The following is a 21,876-nucleotide window of genomic DNA, read 5'->3' on the forward strand; positions in this document are numbered from 1 at the left end:
AACAGAAAAAGTACTTTAACATGCCTCTGTCTGAACTGTAAATGTTTGCATGTCTTTACACATTTATCCGTCTTTGAATTATGTGTGTGTGTGTGTTTGTGTGTATATGTGAGTGTATTTGCCCCCACAGCACCACAGCCAACCACAGGAAGAGTGGGAGAGAGAGAGGAGAGGTGGACCAGTGGTTAACCTCATGACATCACAAGCTGTGAGCTGATTGGCTAGTGCCAGAAGCTGGAGGGTTTATAATCCTTGAGTTGACTTCAGCAGTACCATCACTGAGCAGCAAACAACGTCCAGGGAAACCCAGGAGATAAACTAAAGACAAATCAACTCTGCGCTGACGTTCCTGCAGCTGCTAAACTCCTGAAACGTTCTACTGCAAACAAGGTCAGAATGAATATTTAAAACTCAATGTCCACATTGTTTGTCCGTTGCAGCAGTGTTGGGATGAGGGAAGGATGCTCAGGCTAATATTGATTTAAGTTTCTGGAAATGTGTTTTGGGTTTTTTTTTTAGCATAAAAGCTGTTGTATTTGGAAATTTGAAGTTCTTTTAGGCATATTAAACACAAGTATGTGAAAATCTGGTCAGGCTTCTTTTTCATGATTTAGGCCCTTTGTTTCCATTGAAAGAAATCTTAGTGGTGCAGCATTTAGCAAAATCTCGGACAATAGGTGAACTCCAACAATTAGAAATGACTGTTTGTTTGTTTTCAATATGATGAAGCCAGCTGCACATATACTATACATAAACACTGACAGTGAGTCAGGCTTTGCCACCAGCATCAGTGACGGACTTCACTCATCCAGGTGGGAAGTCGTGATCACGATCCTGGACACATCCCTTCATCTCATATGGTAAACAGGCTGAGTGTCTGTGTACTTTTGGCCATATAATGTTTTTGCAGTATACATTTTTTGTTGTTATATTGTGAATGTATGAAATAGTCTAGAATACGTTTCACAAATAGAGTTCAAAGACTCATCATCATAAAAATTTAAACCAAAATTTTTGTTTGTCCCACAAAGTTGTATAAAATATATAATTCAGAAGAATTTTGATTTCAGTTCCACCATAAATCAAATCATTTAAAAACTTTGAAACTGTAAATTTGACTCACTGCAATCTGCTTTACTTCACAGTGTGGTTAGCAGACACTGATACTGGCTCACTAAGGCCCATGAACAGTGACATTGACAAGATGATTTCACATTATACTTGGTGGAAAGATGAATTTCTCTGGATGATATAACAAAGATTTAGATTTTGTCATATCATTGGAAAATAAAATGTGCTGTCCATCAAACTCACATTACAACCACAAGGTTTTGGGTGTCCACTGTAAAAATGCCACACCTTATTGTAGTTCATTGTGAATTCTTTTTTAAGATGTAACTGTTTGTGAAAGTCAGCTTGTGATTGGTCAGAGGTGAAGCTGGGGCGGTTGTGTTTGATTGGCTGAATAGCGTCACAGTGCCAGCTGGGCAGGAAGCGGAAGCTGTGGGCCAATTGAAACTGGCCTCATCTATGACCAGGTCTAGAGTTGGCCACCCACACCGACCCTGACCACACACACACAGACACAAACTGATTAACTAGCAGCTCAGTGTTCAGAGCTGAGGAGTTTGAAAGAGGTTCAGCTTCTTCCTATAGGTGTGGAACTTACAGAGTTAAATTCATTTCTGAATCAAACCCAAAGTCACACATGAAACCAAACTTTTGCAAAGTGCCACTTTCATACATAAGAGCTGGCATAGCTCAGAGGAATCTTGGTTGTTTAGGCCCATCCCATATTACCAGAGTTTGATTTGATTCTATTTGGGGTCTCTTCAAAGGAACTCATAAATAAGAACAACAACAGAACAAATTGGTAATTTAGGAAAAACAAATCTGTTTATTTATTTATTTATTTATTTATTTTAACTCACCCAATGTGGACACGTGGGACATCATGTTTGTCCGTAGGTCTGAGTGTGAGTGGTTGTTGGTCTCTGTCTGTCTCTGTGTGTTGGTCCTGTGATGGATGGGGGTGACCCCACCCTCACCCAGTGTGAGCACCCCCCATGACCCAGAGACAGATAAGCGGTAGAAGATGAATGAATTAATGAAAAATCCATATTCCACAGGTGTAGAGAGAAAATTTCAGTAGTGCATTAGAACCCAGATGTCTACATCAACCCCTAAAGTCTTTTTACAACTGCTACCAGATGAATGAAAGCATGTTGGACGGTTTCCTCTTGGGTTTAATTTTTTTTGTCTGTATTTGTTCTCATAGTTTAACACCACAGGGTGTCAACATTATATGAGACTGTTGCAGTTCCAGCCTTGCAGCTAAATATTTTATTATTTCAGTGCGTGTGTGACCATCACCAGATGGTTGATCTTTATAGAGTGGAATGAGCTTTATGTGGCAGGGAGGGCAGTGCTACACCTCAGTGAATACAGGGGGGAACAAAGGACGGAGAAGATGTGGAAAGAGGACAGGAGAAGGGGAGCAGGTGGTGCTTGTAGGAGCTGGTGGACTGCAGGATGCTGAGCTTTTCCTGTTACCTCACTCAGGATTAAGTCAGTCCGGAGGGTTTACATAGTGATGGAATGAAAGAACGGCTCAGCCCATTTTAGGCAGGATTCATCAAGTCTCCATGATGTGACCCAAGTTAAACCATACCTGCATGTGGGCCTTCCATAAATATGAGTGAGACCATCACCAGGGCCCAGGCTCCCCAGGTCTGCCACCCTGTGTTGATTTTCTTAATTTCGATCAGAAATAAACTTATTTCTCAGTCTATTCAAGGTAACCAGAGAGGACTAGGCTCGTGGTCCTCACAAGGATAGCTGACACACACACACACAGTGTAAAGGGTGTCTTTCATGTTTCTGCTGTACTGTGGCTTTCCAGTTATAACCTGTGAATTACATAGTATAGGAAGAGTCCATGATTAAAGATAGACGCAGACACTCAGACTGCCCCTCCTACATCATACACCAACATAGAGCCTCAGAGAGGGAGGGGGTGAAAAAAGTGTTCTTAAAAGTTGCAGTTAATCCAGTTTAATACCTGCAGTGACAATACTGATGCACAATAATGATATTTTCTGATATTTCGCTCAGGTTGAGGTAAACAGGGTCCTTAGATTGAGGTTACTGTAGCTATTTGTTGATAAATCCCATTAAAACACTGAACCTTGGAAGAAATTTGTTGATTTCAGTGCTGCAACACTGTGGAGTGTGTATCAAAAACATGATCACATACATTTTATTTTGACTCATTCACACACACACACACACGTACACACACACACACATCATCCTGCTGCTGTGCAGTATTACCAGTCTGTATTAATTGCAAATGAGTATAGTACCTAACAAACACCATACAGTATATCACTTTCTGAGTAGTGCTGATTAAGAACTGCTCTGACAGGCGGGTGTAGGATGCTAGTGAACCCTTTTCTGACAAATAGAAAATTACACAATCTCAGATTTATCCATTGTGTACCACTTTCTTGATGTCAGTTTGGCAGTTTACTGTATTTATGTTTCAGTTTAACAGCTATGATAAACCCGAAGTAAGTCACTGAGTTCAAAAGGAATTCTGCCTCCTTTGAAGATGAATATGTCCTGATGAATGTCTCATTTTAAACCTGTGAAGTCTCCATACTCATGCCTACTCCCTGAGAAGGTGCTGTATGGAATGACTGATGGAAATGTAAACTAGACTGGGAAAGCAGTAACTAAAAACACCCACAGGCTCAAGTCAAGGACCAGAAAGAGACAGAAACACCCTGTCCCATAGTTTAACAAACCACACTCCACAATGATGTGATTTTCTTGCACTGATGAAAGAGAAAATGTTTCACTGTATTGAGTTATCCAGGGCGCATTTCTCTGTAATTAAGGACTTAAAGACTTCCTGCAACAGAACAAGGCCTCAGGAAGTGCCAGTACCAGTTAACCGTCATGTGACAACATGGCCTCCATTTCTAGGAAAGCATCTAAGTGAGGGGATTTACTGACAAGACGTTTTCAGTTTGACATGTCATTGTGTTTCCTGTGAAGTTATGGCCTCTGCGTGAGTATTTTGGTGTTGGACGACTTCAGTGTATCATGATTATGTTTTATTGTGTTATTGTTCCAGATTTTTTGTCCTCTGTCTTTAACCTGAGTGATTCTGTTCATCTTCCCATCCAGAAACCAAACTGTGACACAATGAAAGTGGCTCTTGTTTTCATTCTTCTCTTCGCCACAGTCCTCTGCAGGCCGGTGTGTCATCTTCATCTTCATCCTCATCTTTGATTCTAAATGAAACATTGCATATCCGAAATTGCAATTGATTCATTTACTCGAATTACCATTTCTGATTCTTGTTGTATGTTTGTCTTTACAGGCAAGAAAGACTTCTGACAGTTCAGAGAGCTCTGAAGAAGTGGTGAGTATCTAGTGAGAGGGAGAGAGAGAGCCTTCCAGAGAGATATCCATGCTGACTGATGTTGTCAACAGGTCAGACAACAAGCAGCCCCGGCCATCCGGAAACAGGCAGCAGTGGATGCCCAGGGTGTTGCAGCACCTTCCCTGGTAAACTATTTCTTCACTTCATCCGTTCACTCTTTTTATTTTCTGCTCTCTCTGGTTTGCCACTTTGTTTAACAGTTTATTCACTCAAATCTGGATTACAAATCAGACAAGGCAGGGAACTGCCCCAGACCCCCAGAGACCCAGAAAAAAACCCTCACTCAATTTCGTACATTTTATAAATAAAGATTACACACAAAACTCTCAGACTAGAGTGAACACAGCAGGGCCTATGGTGGTTTCATCCATCAATCCCAGTTGGTATTTCATTTCTCTGTGAGCTGCCATACCCCCTCATTTCCTTAATCAATCTGAGTTCTTTGCAGCTTAACACTGACTAACCAAATATGACATGTCTCTGATGTGACAGAACGTTGTGGCTGCTGCCAGCTCAGACGAGAGCAACGAGAACTCAGACGAGGCTGAAGTAAGTCAAAACAAATGCACAGATTAAACCCAGTCATTCATAATTTATCAGAACTCTGGTGTCCTTTTTGACCCTGTGTAATGGTGACTTTTGGCAGCAGGTGGCAGCAGACTCAACCTCAGCTCCAGACACAGCCTCTGTTGACAGCAATGACAGCGAAGATGATGACGATGATGATAAAGAGGAAGTGAGTACAACCCTACTTTAGTTACGTTATATATACTGTATAGCACACAGGTGGCTGCTGAGTCCACAGAATAAGCCTCAGTTTAGTTTTACTAGTGAGGGCTACTGCCGGTGTTTTTCCACGTGTAGGAAAGGAAACACATCATGTATGTCTCATTTTCTCCTTGTTGTGTGAGTGATCTATGTAAGTGAAAGACTTTCCCTTGGGATAGCTAAAATCTATCTGATGTTAGAGGTTTCTGGTATATTTTGAATTTTATTAATGCAGTCGCTCCAGATTAGAGGAACAAAATAAATTTTTATTGATTTATTTTTTTTGGTTATTGCTCAATAACAACGGCAAACCGTACTGCCGGTCCAACAGGATTTAGGACTTTCTATGATGTTCTGGTTTGATCCAGCTAGGATGCCCAAACTACTGAATCCACTTTTTAATCACCTCTGACTTTGTGACTGCAGGACACTGATGAAGATGAATCCAATGACAACTCAGAGTCAGGCGAGTCTTCCACTCCAGCTCCCACAACTGCCAGTCCTGTGATCATCACAGAGGAGCCTGTGATTGACCCCACTGCGGATCCCATTGTGCCAACCATCGTCACCGACACAGCCCGGGGTGACAACCTGGGAGGCTACCCCAGTGACTACAAATCCATCGTCTACGTGGAGGAAAAATCCTACAAGAATCCCGCCCCCTACAAGTCTTACGAGTTTGTCGACACAGGAAAGAAAACAGCCTACGACATGACCGATGGTAACGAGGTGGAGAAGTCGCTGAAGGTGTATAAGGTACATGTTAGTGTGAGTACGGTGACAGCCAGTTAAAATGTAAAAATCTTTCTAGTGGCTAGTTCGTCCTTGTGCTCAGTTTTCATTTCCCATGAAAAAGGTTATCTGGGAAAGTATTTTCATGACAACTGGAGTTGAAGGTGGCGTTAAAAAATGTTGCTAAAATTGAATTAAGCTCAATCAATTTTGTACTAAGCTTTTTTGACTTTTTTTTTTTATATATATATTATTGTAGAGATGAAGCTAACAAAGCCCTCCTTTCCTGCCTCACCTCCAGGCACTTCAGGTCCACTCTGACATCCTGGAGGAGGACAGCAGCACCCCTGAGGTGGAGAGCCAGGGCCTGGAAGCCACATCTCATGACCAGGACCTCAGTCCCAGCCAGGCATCCATTCCAGAGGAGGAGGAAGACGAGAGTGCCAGCACTGCCAGCACCAGCACCAGCACCAGCCAAGAGTCTGAGGATGAGGAGAGTCAGAGCAGCGAGGAGGCCACAGCCACGCCTGGAGCTGCCGACAGCGACTCAGATGAGAGTGAATCGGATGAAGAGGGGGCAGGACCTGACACCACCACTGACGTGCCAGTGGTCATTACTGCCAAATAAGCTCCGCCCATTCATGAAATGGAGTGGATTATGGTGTTCACATTTAGAGCGCATGCTGACTCCAGGTGCAATAAACCCCCACCCAAGAAACTTTCCACTGCAGGGTCAAACAGAGACACACAAGGCTTAGTTATTATTGGTGTTAATATGCTCAGCTCATATTTGTTGTGCATTGTTTGCCAAGCAGAACCTTTTTTTCTCAGCAGTTATTTAAATAAACCAGTTTGTCTTTACATCTTGTGGTCTGGTTGTGTTGGTGAAGCCAATGTTTGACCCTGCAGGGGGAAAGGATGTTCAAGCTGATGACCAGGCAGTTGGCTGGTTCATGTCCTTTTTCCTCCCTCTTCCATCGAGGGTTAAAGGTCAAGACTGGAAAGGAACAGAAACAAGGTTGAGTCCTGATCAATTACTGCATTTAATCAGGTGTTATTAATAAGCACAATATGTTTCAGTTAAACTTGTTTCTAGCCAACAATGGTGTGTCAAAGACTGACACTGGGATCTGAAGACCTTAGCCACAGTTAGATGTTGGCTATTTAGAGCCCAAATCTAAAGTGGTTAAAGGCTTATTCCTACTGACCTGAAAGATAGAATTAAATCCCTCATAACAATTACACAAACACCTCTGTGCTCTTAATTACTGTGTCATGCCTGAAAGTAATGTTGAGATCCATATGTGAACGTGCACATTTGTTTGATGAAGGATGCAGGAGACGTCCAAATCAGTTTCGCATGTTTTATTATCACATCTAACAGTAAAGTAGACTATAGAAAAAGAGATGGTTTACAGAGCTCTGGACCAGACTATGTTTCCCTGACCAGCATACAACTCCAGCGTCAGTTCACAGTTCTGTCTGCTCTATGTTTCCCTGATCCAGCTTATGTTATGGTTTCACAAAGGAAATGAGGTATGTGGGTGTATTCTTCTTCAGAGTGCACACTTCCTCCCCATGATTTCTGGCTCCACTCTTGTGATCAGCTCCTCGTGGCTGTTGATGGTCCCAGTTTTTGTGTGAAGAGAAGAAGAACAGACACAAACCACAATACCCACAATCCCAGTGTGTCTTCTGCATTCAATCAGCAATTAGTAGAAGGTCACAGTTACATCATATACTGTACATAGATACTTCATAAAAGATGTTTTTCATTCATGTCTCTGTATTCTATCCTCATTACATTGTGCAGTTCTTACTTTATTCATGTGAGTGTCACTCTCTATCATAAGCAGTTCATTAAATTTGAACAATATAATCATCAAAGAGTACAAAAGCATGTGAGAAGTATAAAATCAGATATTAAAATAAGTGTTTCGTTTAAACAGTATAATCATCAAAGTTCAAATGTGTGTGTGACAAACATAAACTCAGATATCCCAGCAGTAACTAACCACAATGAAAGCCTTAGATCTGGAGGAAAATACATAAAATCTCCCTCCTCAGCCGCTGCAGTCAGTGAAGAAACAGATACTGAGGAAAAGGACCAGTGTTTACTAGAGGTTTAGATTTTTAGTTCTTTCATTAAATGTTTTATCATCGTGGCGCAAACTGACTTTTCAACAGAAACTAAATAGATTTAACTGGGGCTGCTGCTATGGAATATTTTAGTGATCGAGTATTCTGCTGAAAATTCCATCGATTAATCGAATAATCGGATAAAACATATTTTTGTTTAGTTAAAGAGCAATTATAAATATACATAAGAAAATAAGACATTTCACTGAAGAATGACCAATTGGTTTCCTTTTTTGGACAATCAACATTTATCTTTATCATCGCCTTAGTTGTCGTCACATCTTTCCTCCATAGAAAAAGAGCACATCTAAGCCCCGCCCACCCCAATCTCTCCATTGACTTTGTATTGTGTGAAAGTGTCTTTTGTCACTGTGTGTGCCAGCAAACACAAAGAAATGCCCCAAAGCTGCTGTGTGGTAGGGTGATCTACTAACAGGGTAAAGAACCCTGATCTACGATTCTAGAAGCTACAGAAAAATGAGCCTTGAAGACTGGTTTATGGTGGAACACAACTTGGATCCATTCACTTACAAAAAGAGTTACAAAGATCTGTAATTTCTCATTATTGTGTGAGTGGATATTCCTAAATAATAAATAATAAGCAGTTAGACCTCACTGGATACTTTTCTCATGCCAAGCTTTCATTAGAATATTTTGTGACATGACGGTTGAAATGTTAAATTTAATAAAGCTATGCGCATTCATTGTTTTAACTTCAAGTTAAGGTTGTTGAATTGGCAAGGCTAACTGTAGGAGCTGAAGCTAACCAAGGCTAACTGTGGGAGCTGAAGCTAACCAAGTCTAACTGTGGGAGCAGAAGCTAACCAAGGCTAACTGTAGGAACAGAAACTAGCCAAGGCTAACTGTAGGAGCAGAAGCTAACCAAGGCTAACGTACATCCACCAACTACGTTTTAACCCCATAAAAGGGGCAGATTGGAAACGTTTGGGTTATTAAAAGCCATATGATATGATAAAGCGATGATGTAGTAGTGTGGATGTATCCTAACTTATGCAGGACCTGGTTTTTATCACTATTAGGTTAAATGATGAACCATCAACCAGCCGACTCTGACTGATCGATCTTTAAGGCTGATGATTAGCTGGCGCCGCCTGTATCCACTTCTCTTGTCTTACAGTCTAATTTTTTCTGTTCTGCAGCTTCTAAAAACTCAGATCAGGGTTCTTTACCCTGTTAGTAGATCACCCTACCACACAGCAGCTTCTGGGGATTCGTATTTGCTGGCACAAATTTTTAAAAGTTAAGTGATTCCTCAAGGCAGAGGGAATTCCTCCACCATTTTTTATAATCGAGGTACTCAAATTATTCGAGGAATCGTTTCAGCCCTAGATTTAACTATTCAAACGTTCTGTAGACGGTAACCAGCTCCCAGTGATAAACTGTGCTGTGATCACACTGACATCTTTGCTGCTGCTTCCTGTTAGCTTCTTGACAGTCTGCCCTTTGCACTTAATTTCTGCATTGTTTTTTGCCTGCATGTTGTTTTTTTTTCTCTCTTTTCTGTCACATTTTCTCATAAGCCAAACCAGACCCAGGTGAGAAAGTGCCTCAGAATATATATTTTTTTAACTTTAAGCTATCATCATGATTTTATTTTTGAAGATTTTTGACAGTTTAAAGTCAGCTGAAAGTTATGTTGCATCAACCTGCAGATCTGTCAGAAAAAAACTGTCCTTTTATGCTGTTACCATAATAAGACTAAAGAAATAAAACCTGCAGGCCCTGTGGAGTCTGACTCCAGCAGAGTCAGTTATAATAGGCTCCCATGTTATAATTCCCAACTGTAAACTGGAAAGTGCTCTATTTGTTATTTTATATATACAATGTGTCTTGGCAAGTTATATAAATAAACATTTTCATAAAGATTATTATCTCTACGTGTTTACCCTTCCCTGTGCTTGCTACGCTCTAGGAATAGTGATTAGTCAGGGAAGATTTTATTGTGCCTTGTGTTGTACACTTCTCACCCAAAATAGACTTTAAAAAAGCAAAAAAGGAGAGGAATGGGCACCCCGAGTCTCAGTGGAGCTTTTTATACAGCAAATGCTACCATATGCCACCATAGTAGGCCTAGAACCATGCACATGGCAAAACCAGGACTCGAATCAAGATGGCCTTTGGCCTTCTGAAACGTCAGTTTTAGTGCCTGCATCACCTCAGGGTTTCCCTGGATGGGGCCTGTGATGTCATTGTTGCATGGACAGTACTGCATAACATTTGGGCCTAAGAAAGGAGAGGGCCCCCCAAGTGGCTGTCGATATTGACTGGGAAAATGCTCCTATTTTGCCAGACAACATTAATAGCAGACTGGTCAGGAAGCAACATTCCAGGTCCAGTTTCCTGAGGGTCCTGCGTTTGATTTCCAGATCAAGCTTCACTTCTTGCAGCTGTCTCTTTTTAGTTTAAGTTTTACCTCTGCAAGCTCTATCTGTCTCTCAAGATGCTTGATCCAGAGGTTACTGAGCGTTTGTGAATTCGGTCAAAGAAATGTCAATTAGCACAGCAGGATTTGTGCATGTAGATTTACTTTATTCAGTACTCACAATGTTGTCAGGCTGCTTATGAGGCTGTGCAACATCTGGGTCCTGTCAACACAGATCACAGATTCTTGAAACTTTGACAAAAACATATCCCACTAAGAAAAGTGCTCATTCTGTTTCATGAGTAAAAAGAATCAAGGTTATAATCAGTGGGTCCATTGTACATAATAGGTTCTTTTACTGACTTATTTTTAATCACTATGCCGCCATGCTGCCCCCCTTGTAGGCTATGCATCTCCAATAACTAAAGCCAATTTAAATTGCACGACAACATTTAACCAAATCCAACATTCCCCCAGTTTCATAGTCATTAAACTCAACCTTGACTTTATGTATTTTAGGAAGTTATGGCTAGGCAGCAGCTATCAGTGGAGGAGAGAGAAGACCTCAGAATGGAAAAGAATAGACTGACTCGGTGGGGGCTGCTACTGGGACGGGGACGTTGACTTGACCAGTCTGACTGAGGCGTTAGGAATTGACAAAGCCCTTTGGATAAGAGGCAAAACGTCTTTGACAAAACCTAAGCCCTGAGTTCAGTTGCTTTTTATTCAATTGTCGGCTGGATATTACAGATAAGAATATACATACGTAATAGACATACGTAAGTTTTTAGATACATCTGTATTTATTTCAGACATCTATTTCACACATACACCCTGAGACACTATTGTACAAAATTACAAGTGCTGTCTATCTGTTGTATGTGAGGGTCTGTGTGTGTCAGCTGTGTGTCTGTTTATGTCTCTTCATGTGTTTCTGTGTGTAAATTTGTGCGTCTGTGTGCATTTGTATATTTGTGTGTGTGTATGTGTGTGAGTGCATCTGTATATTTGTCTCTATGTGTGTGTGTCTGTATATGTGCGTGAGTGCGTCTGTATATCAGTCTCTGTGTGTGTGTGTGATTTGTAAGAGTGGGAGAAGAAATCCTTCAAACTGATGGCCATAGTTAGTGTTCGTCAGCTGTGTGTTTGTGTGTCTGTTTCTGTGTGTATAATTGTTCCTATGAATAGAACTGTATATATGTGTATATATCTTTTGTGTATTTGTGTCTGTTTATGTTTCTGTGTGTCTGTATTCGTGTTTTGTGTCTGTGTCTGTTGTATCTATCTGTGTTTTTGTGTGCTTGTCTCTCTGGATACGGTTGTGTATGTCTGTATTTGTGTTTCTGCATATATGTATGTGCCTATATATAGGGCTGTCTGTCTGTGTTGTTGTGTGCCCATCTGTCTGTATGTGTGTGTGTATGTCTGCATATGTGCGTGAGTGTGTCTGTATATCATTCTCTGTGTGTGTCTGTATATCAGTCTCTGTGTGTGTGTCTGTATCAGTCTGTGTGTATGTCTGTATATCAGTCTCTGTGTGTGTGTCTGTATCAGTCTGTGTGTATGTCTGTATATCAGTCTGTGTGTTTGTCTGTATATCAGTCTGTGTGTGTGTGTGTGTGTGTCTGTATATCACTCTGTGTGTGTCCTGCAGTCTAACACAAATGTCAGTAGTAACAGCTGATCAGCAGTCTGATGACATCACTGACTGCAGTTGTGTGTCTGAGCTTGGATTGCGTCATCCTCAGAAAGCCCTTTAGAAAATAGGTTCATTTCTGTCTGTCAGACTCTGTTTTCATTGTCTCTCGCCCTCACAGGCACATAATTTAAGTTACAGTCATTTTCTCCAAAGTGATAGATTCTTGTCCTCTCTTGAAAAGGTTGTGAACGCTATGGCTATGGCGATCACTTTGAATGATTTCTTCTCCGACTCTGAGAAATCAATGTACTCATACCTGACTCCTCTGATATGAGAGCAGCTGATCAACAGTTATGAATGACATTCCTGTTAGACTGCAGAACACACACACACACACACAAACAGACGCACACACACACAGACGCACTCACACACACATTCAGACACACACCCACATTTACACAGACACAAACAGAGACCAATATCCAGACGCACACAGACATATTCTCATTCATCAAGGTCAAAGCCGTATCTGCTAAACTATTGAATCAAGCGCAATTGGTTCCCCAAACCGAAATTCGACCAGGAAGACTTTTGAAAGAACAAAAGAACACTAATAATTTTTTGGCAAAATGTAGACGCAGGTGTTGGGATTCATAAAATGTGATTTTGAGAGGTGAGCTCCTCACCAAATTTAAACGGGGGGGCCCAGAACGTCAGCAACACCTGTTTCTGCACCAATTGAACATAATGTAAATCGAGGTTTTCCTCAAAAAAATCTCACTCTGTCTTTGCACTGTGCGTACACGCTCATTTTAAGGAGTTTTTGATTCAGTATCCGCAGGCTCTTCTGTCTCTCACGGTGTTTTTGCTTTTCAGGCGGGAGCTACGGTTTGCTGGACCTGCTTAGAAGCCACTTTCGGGAGACTTTTGTGGAGAGTTGGACTACTGAACAGAGCAAATTCTCAAATCACCGTGGCAACCGCAGGTCCCTAGCTCAGCTCTGTGTGAAGCTGTTGGTATTGGATCAAACCCACCCCCCTTTGGAGCCACACTGCTTTGCCATACTTGTCACAGAAACACAGTTCAAAGTTTAAACGGGTCACAAGATTTTGAACCTGATACTTGATAGCTACTACGCTTATTACACAATCACAGTTCAAGCATGATGCTCGTCTCACCATTTCTGCTGAAAGTTTTAGTTTCCCATGTGTGTGTGTGTTGCACGGAATGTTGGTGGTTAGAGTGGAGGAATCTTCAGTTAGAGTGCATTGGTGAGCTGATGATTATCGAAAAAGTTATTTGTAAATCACTTTCACGGGCACATAGTTTAAGGTACGCGCGCCCTTTTCACCAGAGTAGTAGAGATTCTTGTCCTCTCTTGAAATATGTGTTTACTTTAACAGTTAGACAATGCAAATTTGAACTGTGCCCCTGAAGGTCATGCTCACCCCTTGTCTCTGCTATTAATCCCCATGTATTTTTCTCTGGCGGGAAGGAGAGGAGTTCACATTTTCATATGTTTTTAAATCACTCCCATGTCCACATTTTTCATCCTAGAAACACCATCACCATCCTAGAAATACACACATAGCTTCACACACTTGTTGTGGCGCTCAGCGTCTGCTCGGTTTTCTGATAGGAGTTACCGTTTTGTCACAAATTACTGCAGAGTGAGAAGCTAATGGGCTTTCTGAGAAGGATGACGCAATCCAAGCTCAGACACACAGCTGCAGTCAGTGATGTCATCAGACTGCTGATCAGCTGTTACTACTGACATTTGTGTTACACTGCAGGACACACACAGACTGATATACAGACATACACAGAGACTGATATACAGACACACACACAGACTGATATACAGACACACGGACACACACACAGACTGATATACAGACCTACACAGAGACTGATATACAGACACACACACAGACTGATATACAGACACACAGACACACACAGAGACTGATATAGAGACACACACAGAAACTGATATACAGACGCAGACGCATACATGCAGACATACACAGACAAATGCATATCGACAGACGGGCACACAAACACAGCATGACACATGCAAAGAGACACAAATATACAGACAAATCCATACAATATTCTCAGGTACACGGTTCATAATGCTTTGACAATTTTCCAATGCATTTTTTACAAAAAAAAGTGCTTCCACAATGGGTCCCACAATCTGGCATTAAAAAGGCAAGACCAATCTAGGATCAAAATCAATTTCTTCAACAAGGTGTGACATTTTTTCAAAACCAAAAGGTAAAGTATGACCTGTCGGCAGCAGCTGTCTCGTGTCAAACACAACGCAAAACTTTTTCAGAAATGAAGAAATTGAAGATCCCTTACAATGTTCAGCTGAGGGGTTTCGATGAACCCCTCCCTCTCCTCCTCCTCCTCCTCATCCCCTCTCTCAGCACGCTGTCTCACATAGCCCCCCACCAACCACTTGACACTGTCAAAGTTGAGTCTTTGACGGCAGTCGTGCATCTGCGTAATACCTTTGACCTTGAGGACTGCTTTTTTCTTGTTCCTGGTTTGATAAGCATAACTTTTAGGACTGGCGGCTGCAAATTCTTGTATGCTGTCTCCGTCTAATTCGTCCGTAAAATCTCCAAGGTAATTACCCAGAGGCAGTGTGTTTTGTTGCTTTCTAGTGGTGTAAATGAGGCTGTCTGTGTCAAAGTAAAGAACTCTGTCCTGCATAGTTGCAAATAACTGTACAAACACATTGTCTACATTGTTGGAAGGGGCGATGTAGTGATCTCCGTGCACCCACTGGATCAGAGCCACTCTGTCGTTGATGAAGTGAATGTATTAGACCGTACCTGTTGCTCACGATTTTCCCCTGTTCTTGTTTGGAATGAGGCTGTTCGCACTTCCTTGTATTGCATTTCCTCTCGGTTTGCCATACATAACCGACACACCTGGCTAACCGTGAAGTTTTCAAAAAAGCCTCCAAGAGAATGAGCAGCTAAATTATCTGCAGCAACAAAGAATACAGTGCCTTTTACACTGGCCCCTAACTGCTCAACATATACACCATGTTGTTCAAGAGAAACTAGGTCTTGAATGAGAGGGCGAAGAGTTTCCCCATAACCATAGTCTTTGATGTTGCTTACCTTGCAGAGCAGGGCAAGCTGAATGCAATGGAGACTGGAACGATACTTTGAGTGCAGATTACCAAGTACCCAATAGATGGCACATAATCTATGTTTGTTTCTGGAAGTTCCCAAAGGGTTTGCCACCTCAAAATCATCGATGTACGAGAAAAGAGCAATCGTAAATCTTGGCTCTTTCAAGAGAGAGTTACTTTTAAAGCAGGAACCATCCCTATGAGATTTGAATTTCTGTCAGATTTGTGTCAGGTGACATGGCCTTATCCAAAATGTCTTTATTTGCTAGCAATGTCTGCAACATTTATAGAATGGGGACATACACGACTCTGTCTGTCATTTTTCAGCATTTTTACCACAGAAAATTTGTTTAAAATATATGCTTTTCTTTTGCTTGCAGTTGACAATGATCCTCCAGATGAAGTGAATGTCATGAATGCATTACTCTAATTATTTCACCCACTAAAGAGTCATTAGGCTGATTTAGTATTCATTGAAGTGAGGTATATAACAATGGCTGTGACAATAAATTAATCTGATTGATTCTGATTGTTCTATAACTTCTTGCAGGGAAGTCTCAGAAATATTAAGAACTGAAGACATTTTCAGAAATAGAGCGGCCAAATTATGTTCCTACTGACTCTCCAGTTCTTTTACATCTTTGATCTCCATGACCTCAAATTCAAAATCATCAGCTACAGCGACATTACCCTCTGCTTGAACATTTGGACTAGAGGGAGGTTCTTCAGGTAAATTCCCTGAGAGAATGTCAGATTTGAATGGCACTGTAATGTGCACTGGATGCTCTTTAGATTTATGAGCATTAAATGTGGAGTAATTGTTGCTCTGAAAGTTACACCCTTGATATGGACAACTAACCTTTTGTTTCAGTTTCAAATGTTCACATAAATGGGTGAAAAAGTTGGAATCAGTGACAGGCTCCACAAAGTCACACAGCTGACAGTGGAATGCCGTTTCACTCCTTTTTCCAGGATCTTTTTGAGTGTGCCAGGTTAATAAATGCACCTTAAGTGCATTAAAATACGTAATTGTGCATATGCATTCCTTATGTGGGCAAGGAAGTTGTGCAATCCGTGTATGGGACCCATGTTTTAAGCGGTAATGGTTAAGTAAATGGCTTCTCTTTTCTGCAGGAAATGTGCACCACTTACACTTCCACTGCATTTCAAGGTTTTATCTGGTTTGGAAGGCTTTCATTTGCTTGAAATCTTGAAATCCTTGAATCAGGCTGAGCCAGTAAAAGAAGCAATAGTCCAGATGAGTCTAGATGTGTCCACTGCAGGGAAACTGGCTGTGGTTTGGCCTGATCTGCTTAATAAATCTGAAATGATTTGATTGTAACATTGGACATAGGAGGAGATAGATAGAAAGATAGATAGATATAAATAGAAAGAATGAGAATCCCCACCTTGAATCAGGCTGAGCCAGTAAGAGAAGCAATAGTCCAGATTAGTCCACTGCAGGGGAACTGTAGGCCAGGCTGTCGTTTCAAAACAGTTCCTGAAGTAGTCCCACCTTCAGAGAGGGAGAGAAAGTGAGGAGTGAGTGAGTGAGTGAGTGAAGTGAGATGATTATTTATCCATAGGTGCAATAAATAAATTAATCACAAGAAAATACCTTTTACTGCTGATATTGTGCGATGTGTGGACTCCTCATTGTTAGTTTGAGCTTGTGTTAGATACAGTTAAAAAATAAAACAATTCAACTGTTAATACTAAACATCCAAGCTTGCACAGTATTGTAGTAATCTCCAATATGACCAGGCAGGCTTTACAACACCACTGTGTCAAATATGTGAAAGTGAAAACTATAACAAGCATATTAGTCACAAAGACTTCTCAGTTCTGAGGCTAACCGATACTGTATGTGGCCTACGATTTTAACAGCAACCCCGTTAACCTTAAACAGTGTACACAACCTTAAACAGTGTACCTTACTACATGGCTCATGGCACTATCAATATTTTTTTGTCATATTGCTTGGCAGATGATATGCATTTAAAGACAAAAATCAAGAGATCAACATCTACATCAACATCTAAAACCAGCAAGTTCCAGTGGTTATTGTTGACCAGCACAAATGATAGAACAGCTCAGAATTCACTATTTTTTGCCAATACTGCTCAAATATAACAAATATAACAAATACTAAACCATACTAAACCTCACCTGTGCATCTTCGTCTCGGTGATCTTCTTTGACTGTTACTGCCGTCATTTTGGGTTTGGTTAGTTTTTTTGGTGGATTGAAATACTTAGATTTTGACTTGGACCATCCAGCAGAGATATCTCGCTTGTTCAAGTGTTCAACAGGGTCATCATCTGTCTTGACTGAACTTGTATTGAGTTTTTCCAAAATCTGCTCTGGAAGATTCTGTTGCACGATGTGCTCAATATATCTTCCCTGAATTGAGGCATACATTTTGGACACAAACTCTGCTAGTTTGTTTGTCCATCCTGCAAAAAGTATCTCTTCTTTTGCAGGATGGAGTGCTTCACTAAACTGAACCACAGCTCAATGTGGGAATTAGTATCTCTTGTTTTACGCTTTCCATCACATTTCTCTAATTCTTTCTTCATGTGGCGTGAAAGATCCCCAAGAAACAAACCACTTCATAAAGGAAAGATCCCCATGTAGTTTTTAAGTAGCACGTCGATAACACCAGAATACTGGTCCTGCTTTTTAGTGCCAACAGCATCATCAGAAAGGATGTAACATTTTGCTTGGTCTTTTTGGAGTTGAAAAACGTGGTTGAAAGGCAAGTTTACAATAATGGTGTTTGTAGTTTTGTCCATGAGTATATTCTCACCTTCCATCATAACACTGCACGTAGCATCAAGGTATAGATTGATTTCTCTGTTTGTTGTTTTCTCAGATGTTTAGACAGAGGATATTTTCTTTAGAACATCCTTTGTCAGGCTGCGTGTTATGTTTCCTGCTGTTATTTCATTAACTGGTGTAGCTTTGAGCATGGCATAGTGGAAATTGCTGACACCTTTAGTAAAAGGCTTTTGCTATTTTTCGAAATTGGTCGAAATCTCCTTTTGTTTTTTACATGTGTAACCGCACCAACGCAAATCATTTGAAAACTTACTTTGGTTTCTGTTGATTTCGGCTTTAATCTCTTAGAGAAATGGTAGACAGCAGCACACTAATCAAAATTGCGTTTTGCATTAGCACTGAAATAGTTACATCCCTTTTTGTGGCTCTTACTTTTTTTTGACATGCAGGTACCTAAACACAGGGACACAGAAAATGGCAACAGCGTGTACCAACTTCCTGTTTCCAAAATAAAAAAGTGGGATATTTACTACTGTGCTTAAAGGCAATAAAAGCAGACAGTGTCAAAAAGTATCAATATCTTCCAAAACAGGTTTTGTGTTGGAAGATATTACATGACCTGGAAGCTATTGAGCTAAAATGCTAATATTTACAATAACAAAAATCATAAAACATATTTATACATCTGAAATGGAAAACCAAGAGGCGTATCTCATGCAGCCATTGGAGTACTATCATTCCACACTGATTTCACCTCAATTGATCACATGACCTGGAAGCTATTGAGCTAAAATGCTAATATTTACACATCTAAAATGGAAAACCAAGAGGCGTATCTCAAGCAGCCAGTGGAGTGTTATCATCCCACACTGATTTTGAGTCAATTGATCACATGGCCTGAATCAATAGAGCTAAAATCCTAATATTTACAGTAAAAAATAATAAAAAATATTTACACATCTAAAATAGAAAACCAAAAGGCGTATCTCATGCAGCCAGTGGATTACTATCATCCCACACTGATTTTGAGTCAATTGATCACTTTACCTGAAAACTATTGAGCTAAAATGCTCAAATGATAAAACAACTGATGCATCTTACTTACAGAAGTTCAGATATTTGACCTTCCTCAAGGAAAAGAGGCAGCTATGCCCCTTGTAGTAGGAAGGGGCATGTGGGTTAAGGGATCTGGCCATCTTGTTATTCTGGTGTGCATCTAGCTATTTGGAACCACCTCAGTGTCCACTCCACAGGCACAGGAGTTCACAAAATTATTTTTTGTACTTCAAAAAGTAGGAGTTTTAATGTGTGTTTAATCAGTCTCACCCATCAGCAACCTGTTAGTTACTTGTATAACTTCTGCCTGTGAACTGTACACATTTCTTTAAACCATATGTATTTGGGCTCTCAACACAGACTTATGCAGAATAACTTTTACTCTGAAATTGAGAAGCTCGGGTAGCCTTTCTGGACAGCACCCGAAGGGCAGGACTGAGATTTTAGGCTGCTGGATATTATAATCCCATAAGGCAGCGGAGCAGAGCTGGATTTTGAGTCTCAAAGGCTCACACTCTGGCTTCTGTCAGTCAGATAGGACTTGAACCAGTCCAGTGCAGTACCAGGGATACCCACTAGGTGACGTAGCCAAGCCACCGAAGTGTTGTGGTCCACAGTGTCGAAGGCTGCCGTCAAGTCCAATAAAACAAGAATTACATGTTCATCAGAGTCATTTGCCAAGAGGATGTCGTTAAACACTCTTAGCAAAGCTGACTTGGTGCTTTGCAGACTTTTAAAACCTGACTGGAAGACCTCCGGACATCATGCTCATCTAAGAATGATTTGCTGAGCGTGTAAAACTTTTTCTGGAATTTTAGAAAAGGCAGCTTAGATATGTGTCATGGTTTTGGTTTGATTGTTGGGGTTTTGAGTTTCTCTGTTATGGTTTGAGTGTCGGTCTGGTTTTAGTTTCACTGTTCAAGGTTTGAGTTTCGCGGTTTTGTCATGTTTTGAGTTCTGTCTAGTGTGTTCGGTCTGTGTCACTTCCTTTTTTATTTTGAAGTCTGGGTTCTGTCTTGCCGCCCATTGCCTTACTTCCTGGTTGTGCTCTCCTGTTGATTGTGTTCCCTACCCTAATGTGGTTCACCTGTGTCTTGTCTAGTCACTGTGTATTTAAGTCCTGTTTTCTGTTTAGTCCATGTCAGATCCTTGTCCCTCATTAGGGTTGTCTTGTTGGGCCTGACTCCTGCCTGTCCGCTTGAGTTATTTTGTAGTTTTGGTTTTCTGTTCATTAAAGTATTGAGTTCTCACCTACCTGGATCTCATGGCTCCTGCGTTTGGGTCCTCTTTCCTCCACCCACCCCCCAACAACACCACATCCTTGACAGGTTGAGGCTGTGCAGAACTTTCTCCCGGCCAGCAGATCCTGCAGATCCTGTGATGGGATGTGGCCATAGCAAATGTTCATGATTTGTATCATTTAGGGGGTTGGTGGTATTCCTCCTGTACAGAGGATATTTAATCCAAGGAAGATTTACAGTTAGACTTTTATCTTGTGCTGCCTCTGTTTTCTCGTGTAGGCGAGCAAAGTCTTCCATCATTTGGATTAAAAAATTGCTGCTTTGTCCTGTTGGTGTGTCTTGCAACACGACCAGCTATGTCTGAAATGTAAATGGTGGCTTTGCAAAGCTTAATGTGTGTGTGGTCCCTCACACTTTCCTGCCACAGAAGTGGGAAGCAGCCCATGTGCAGTACACCACCTAGATGGAAACAAATAACTGTTACTAACAGAAGTATTAGAATTAGCAAAACATTGTCAGTCTTATTCAGTTAAACAGTACGCTTGCAGGTGAAGTCAAAGGAAAAGTGCAAAAAGAGAGTACATAAGGATGCAATATCTGTTCTAGACAACCACATTTCTATTAAACACTGGTGGATGGAAAAAATTATTTATATATTTATGACCTTACCCCCAGTTTTCTGCAGCTTTGCAAACATTTTTGGATAAACATCCTTGTAGAGGAGCATTTCCTCAAGTCAGCTAATCAAATCAGTCTCAGATCCCTCAGTGGGAATACCCAGATCAGAGCAAGCTTTAATTAGTTGACTTTTGCTTGCCTAGGTGCCACAATACATATATAGAGGAGCAATAGAATTTCAGAGATGAATATGAACAAGACCTTCAGCAGCACAGAGCAATGTGTAGGAGAGAAAATATGCAGCAAAAATTAACAGTTCAATTAACCAGAGAAAGTAATCCTCATTGAGGCATGGATCTTTGTGATTTTTTTGGGGTCTGTTGCTGGCCTACTGGTTAATCCTTTCAGGATCTCAGTCTTAGGTAGCACATCCTCAACTCTAGCAGCTGCTCCGACTCACAAAAGTCAGACTGCTTCTCCTCCACAGATAGCAAATCTGATGAAAATGAGAAGAAACATATTACAGGCTGTATAAAGTGACATTTCTTTTCTCAAATACAAAGCATTTAAATGTCAATTTCATACTGCAGCACAGTACAACAATGTAAACTAGAAAATTCCAGGGAAATTTTGAAGTGCCACGGGACCCGTTGCCCGTCGTCCGTCGCCCGGACGAGCAACCCACGTACTGTCCTGCTTTTGAAAGCCTTTCTGATGACACTTCGTTTCGGAGATCCGATAGAGCTTGATTCAATGAGTGCGTCTGTATATCTGTCTGTGTGTGTCTGTGTACATGTGTGAGTGCATCTTTATATCTGTCTCTATTTGTGTCTGTGTGTATGTGTGAGTGCGTCTGGATTTCTGTCTCTGTGTGTGTCCGTATATCTGTCTGTGTGTGCATCTCTATAT

General features: G+C 41.0%; 1 protein-coding gene across 2 annotated transcripts; it reads left to right on the forward strand.

The window, feature by feature from the left end:
• Nucleotides 1–271: 271 nt before the first annotated feature.
• Nucleotides 272–9,981, forward strand: LOC115052446 (acidic repeat-containing protein-like). 2 transcript variants are annotated; one of them, XM_029516549.1, is made up of 8 exons: nucleotides 272–390; nucleotides 4,195–4,266; nucleotides 4,391–4,432; nucleotides 4,504–4,578; nucleotides 4,946–5,002; nucleotides 5,100–5,189; nucleotides 5,648–5,989; nucleotides 6,255–9,981. In XM_029516549.1, exons 2-8 carry the CDS (start codon nucleotides 4,213–4,215, stop codon nucleotides 6,579–6,581), a joined length of 987 nt encoding a protein of 328 aa, XP_029372409.1. In that variant the 5' UTR covers nucleotides 272–390; nucleotides 4,195–4,212; the 3' UTR covers nucleotides 6,582–9,981. The 2 variants fall into 2 exon arrangements, with proteins under 2 accessions (XP_029372409.1, XP_029372411.1); XM_029516551.1 differs by having other exon boundaries at nucleotides 5,103–5,189.
• Nucleotides 9,982–21,876: the final 11,895 nt, after the last annotated feature.

Source organism: Echeneis naucrates, chromosome 12, assembly GCF_900963305.1.
Source record: "Echeneis naucrates chromosome 12, fEcheNa1.1, whole genome shotgun sequence".
Lineage (NCBI taxonomy): Eukaryota > Metazoa > Chordata > Actinopteri > Carangiformes > Echeneidae > Echeneis > Echeneis naucrates.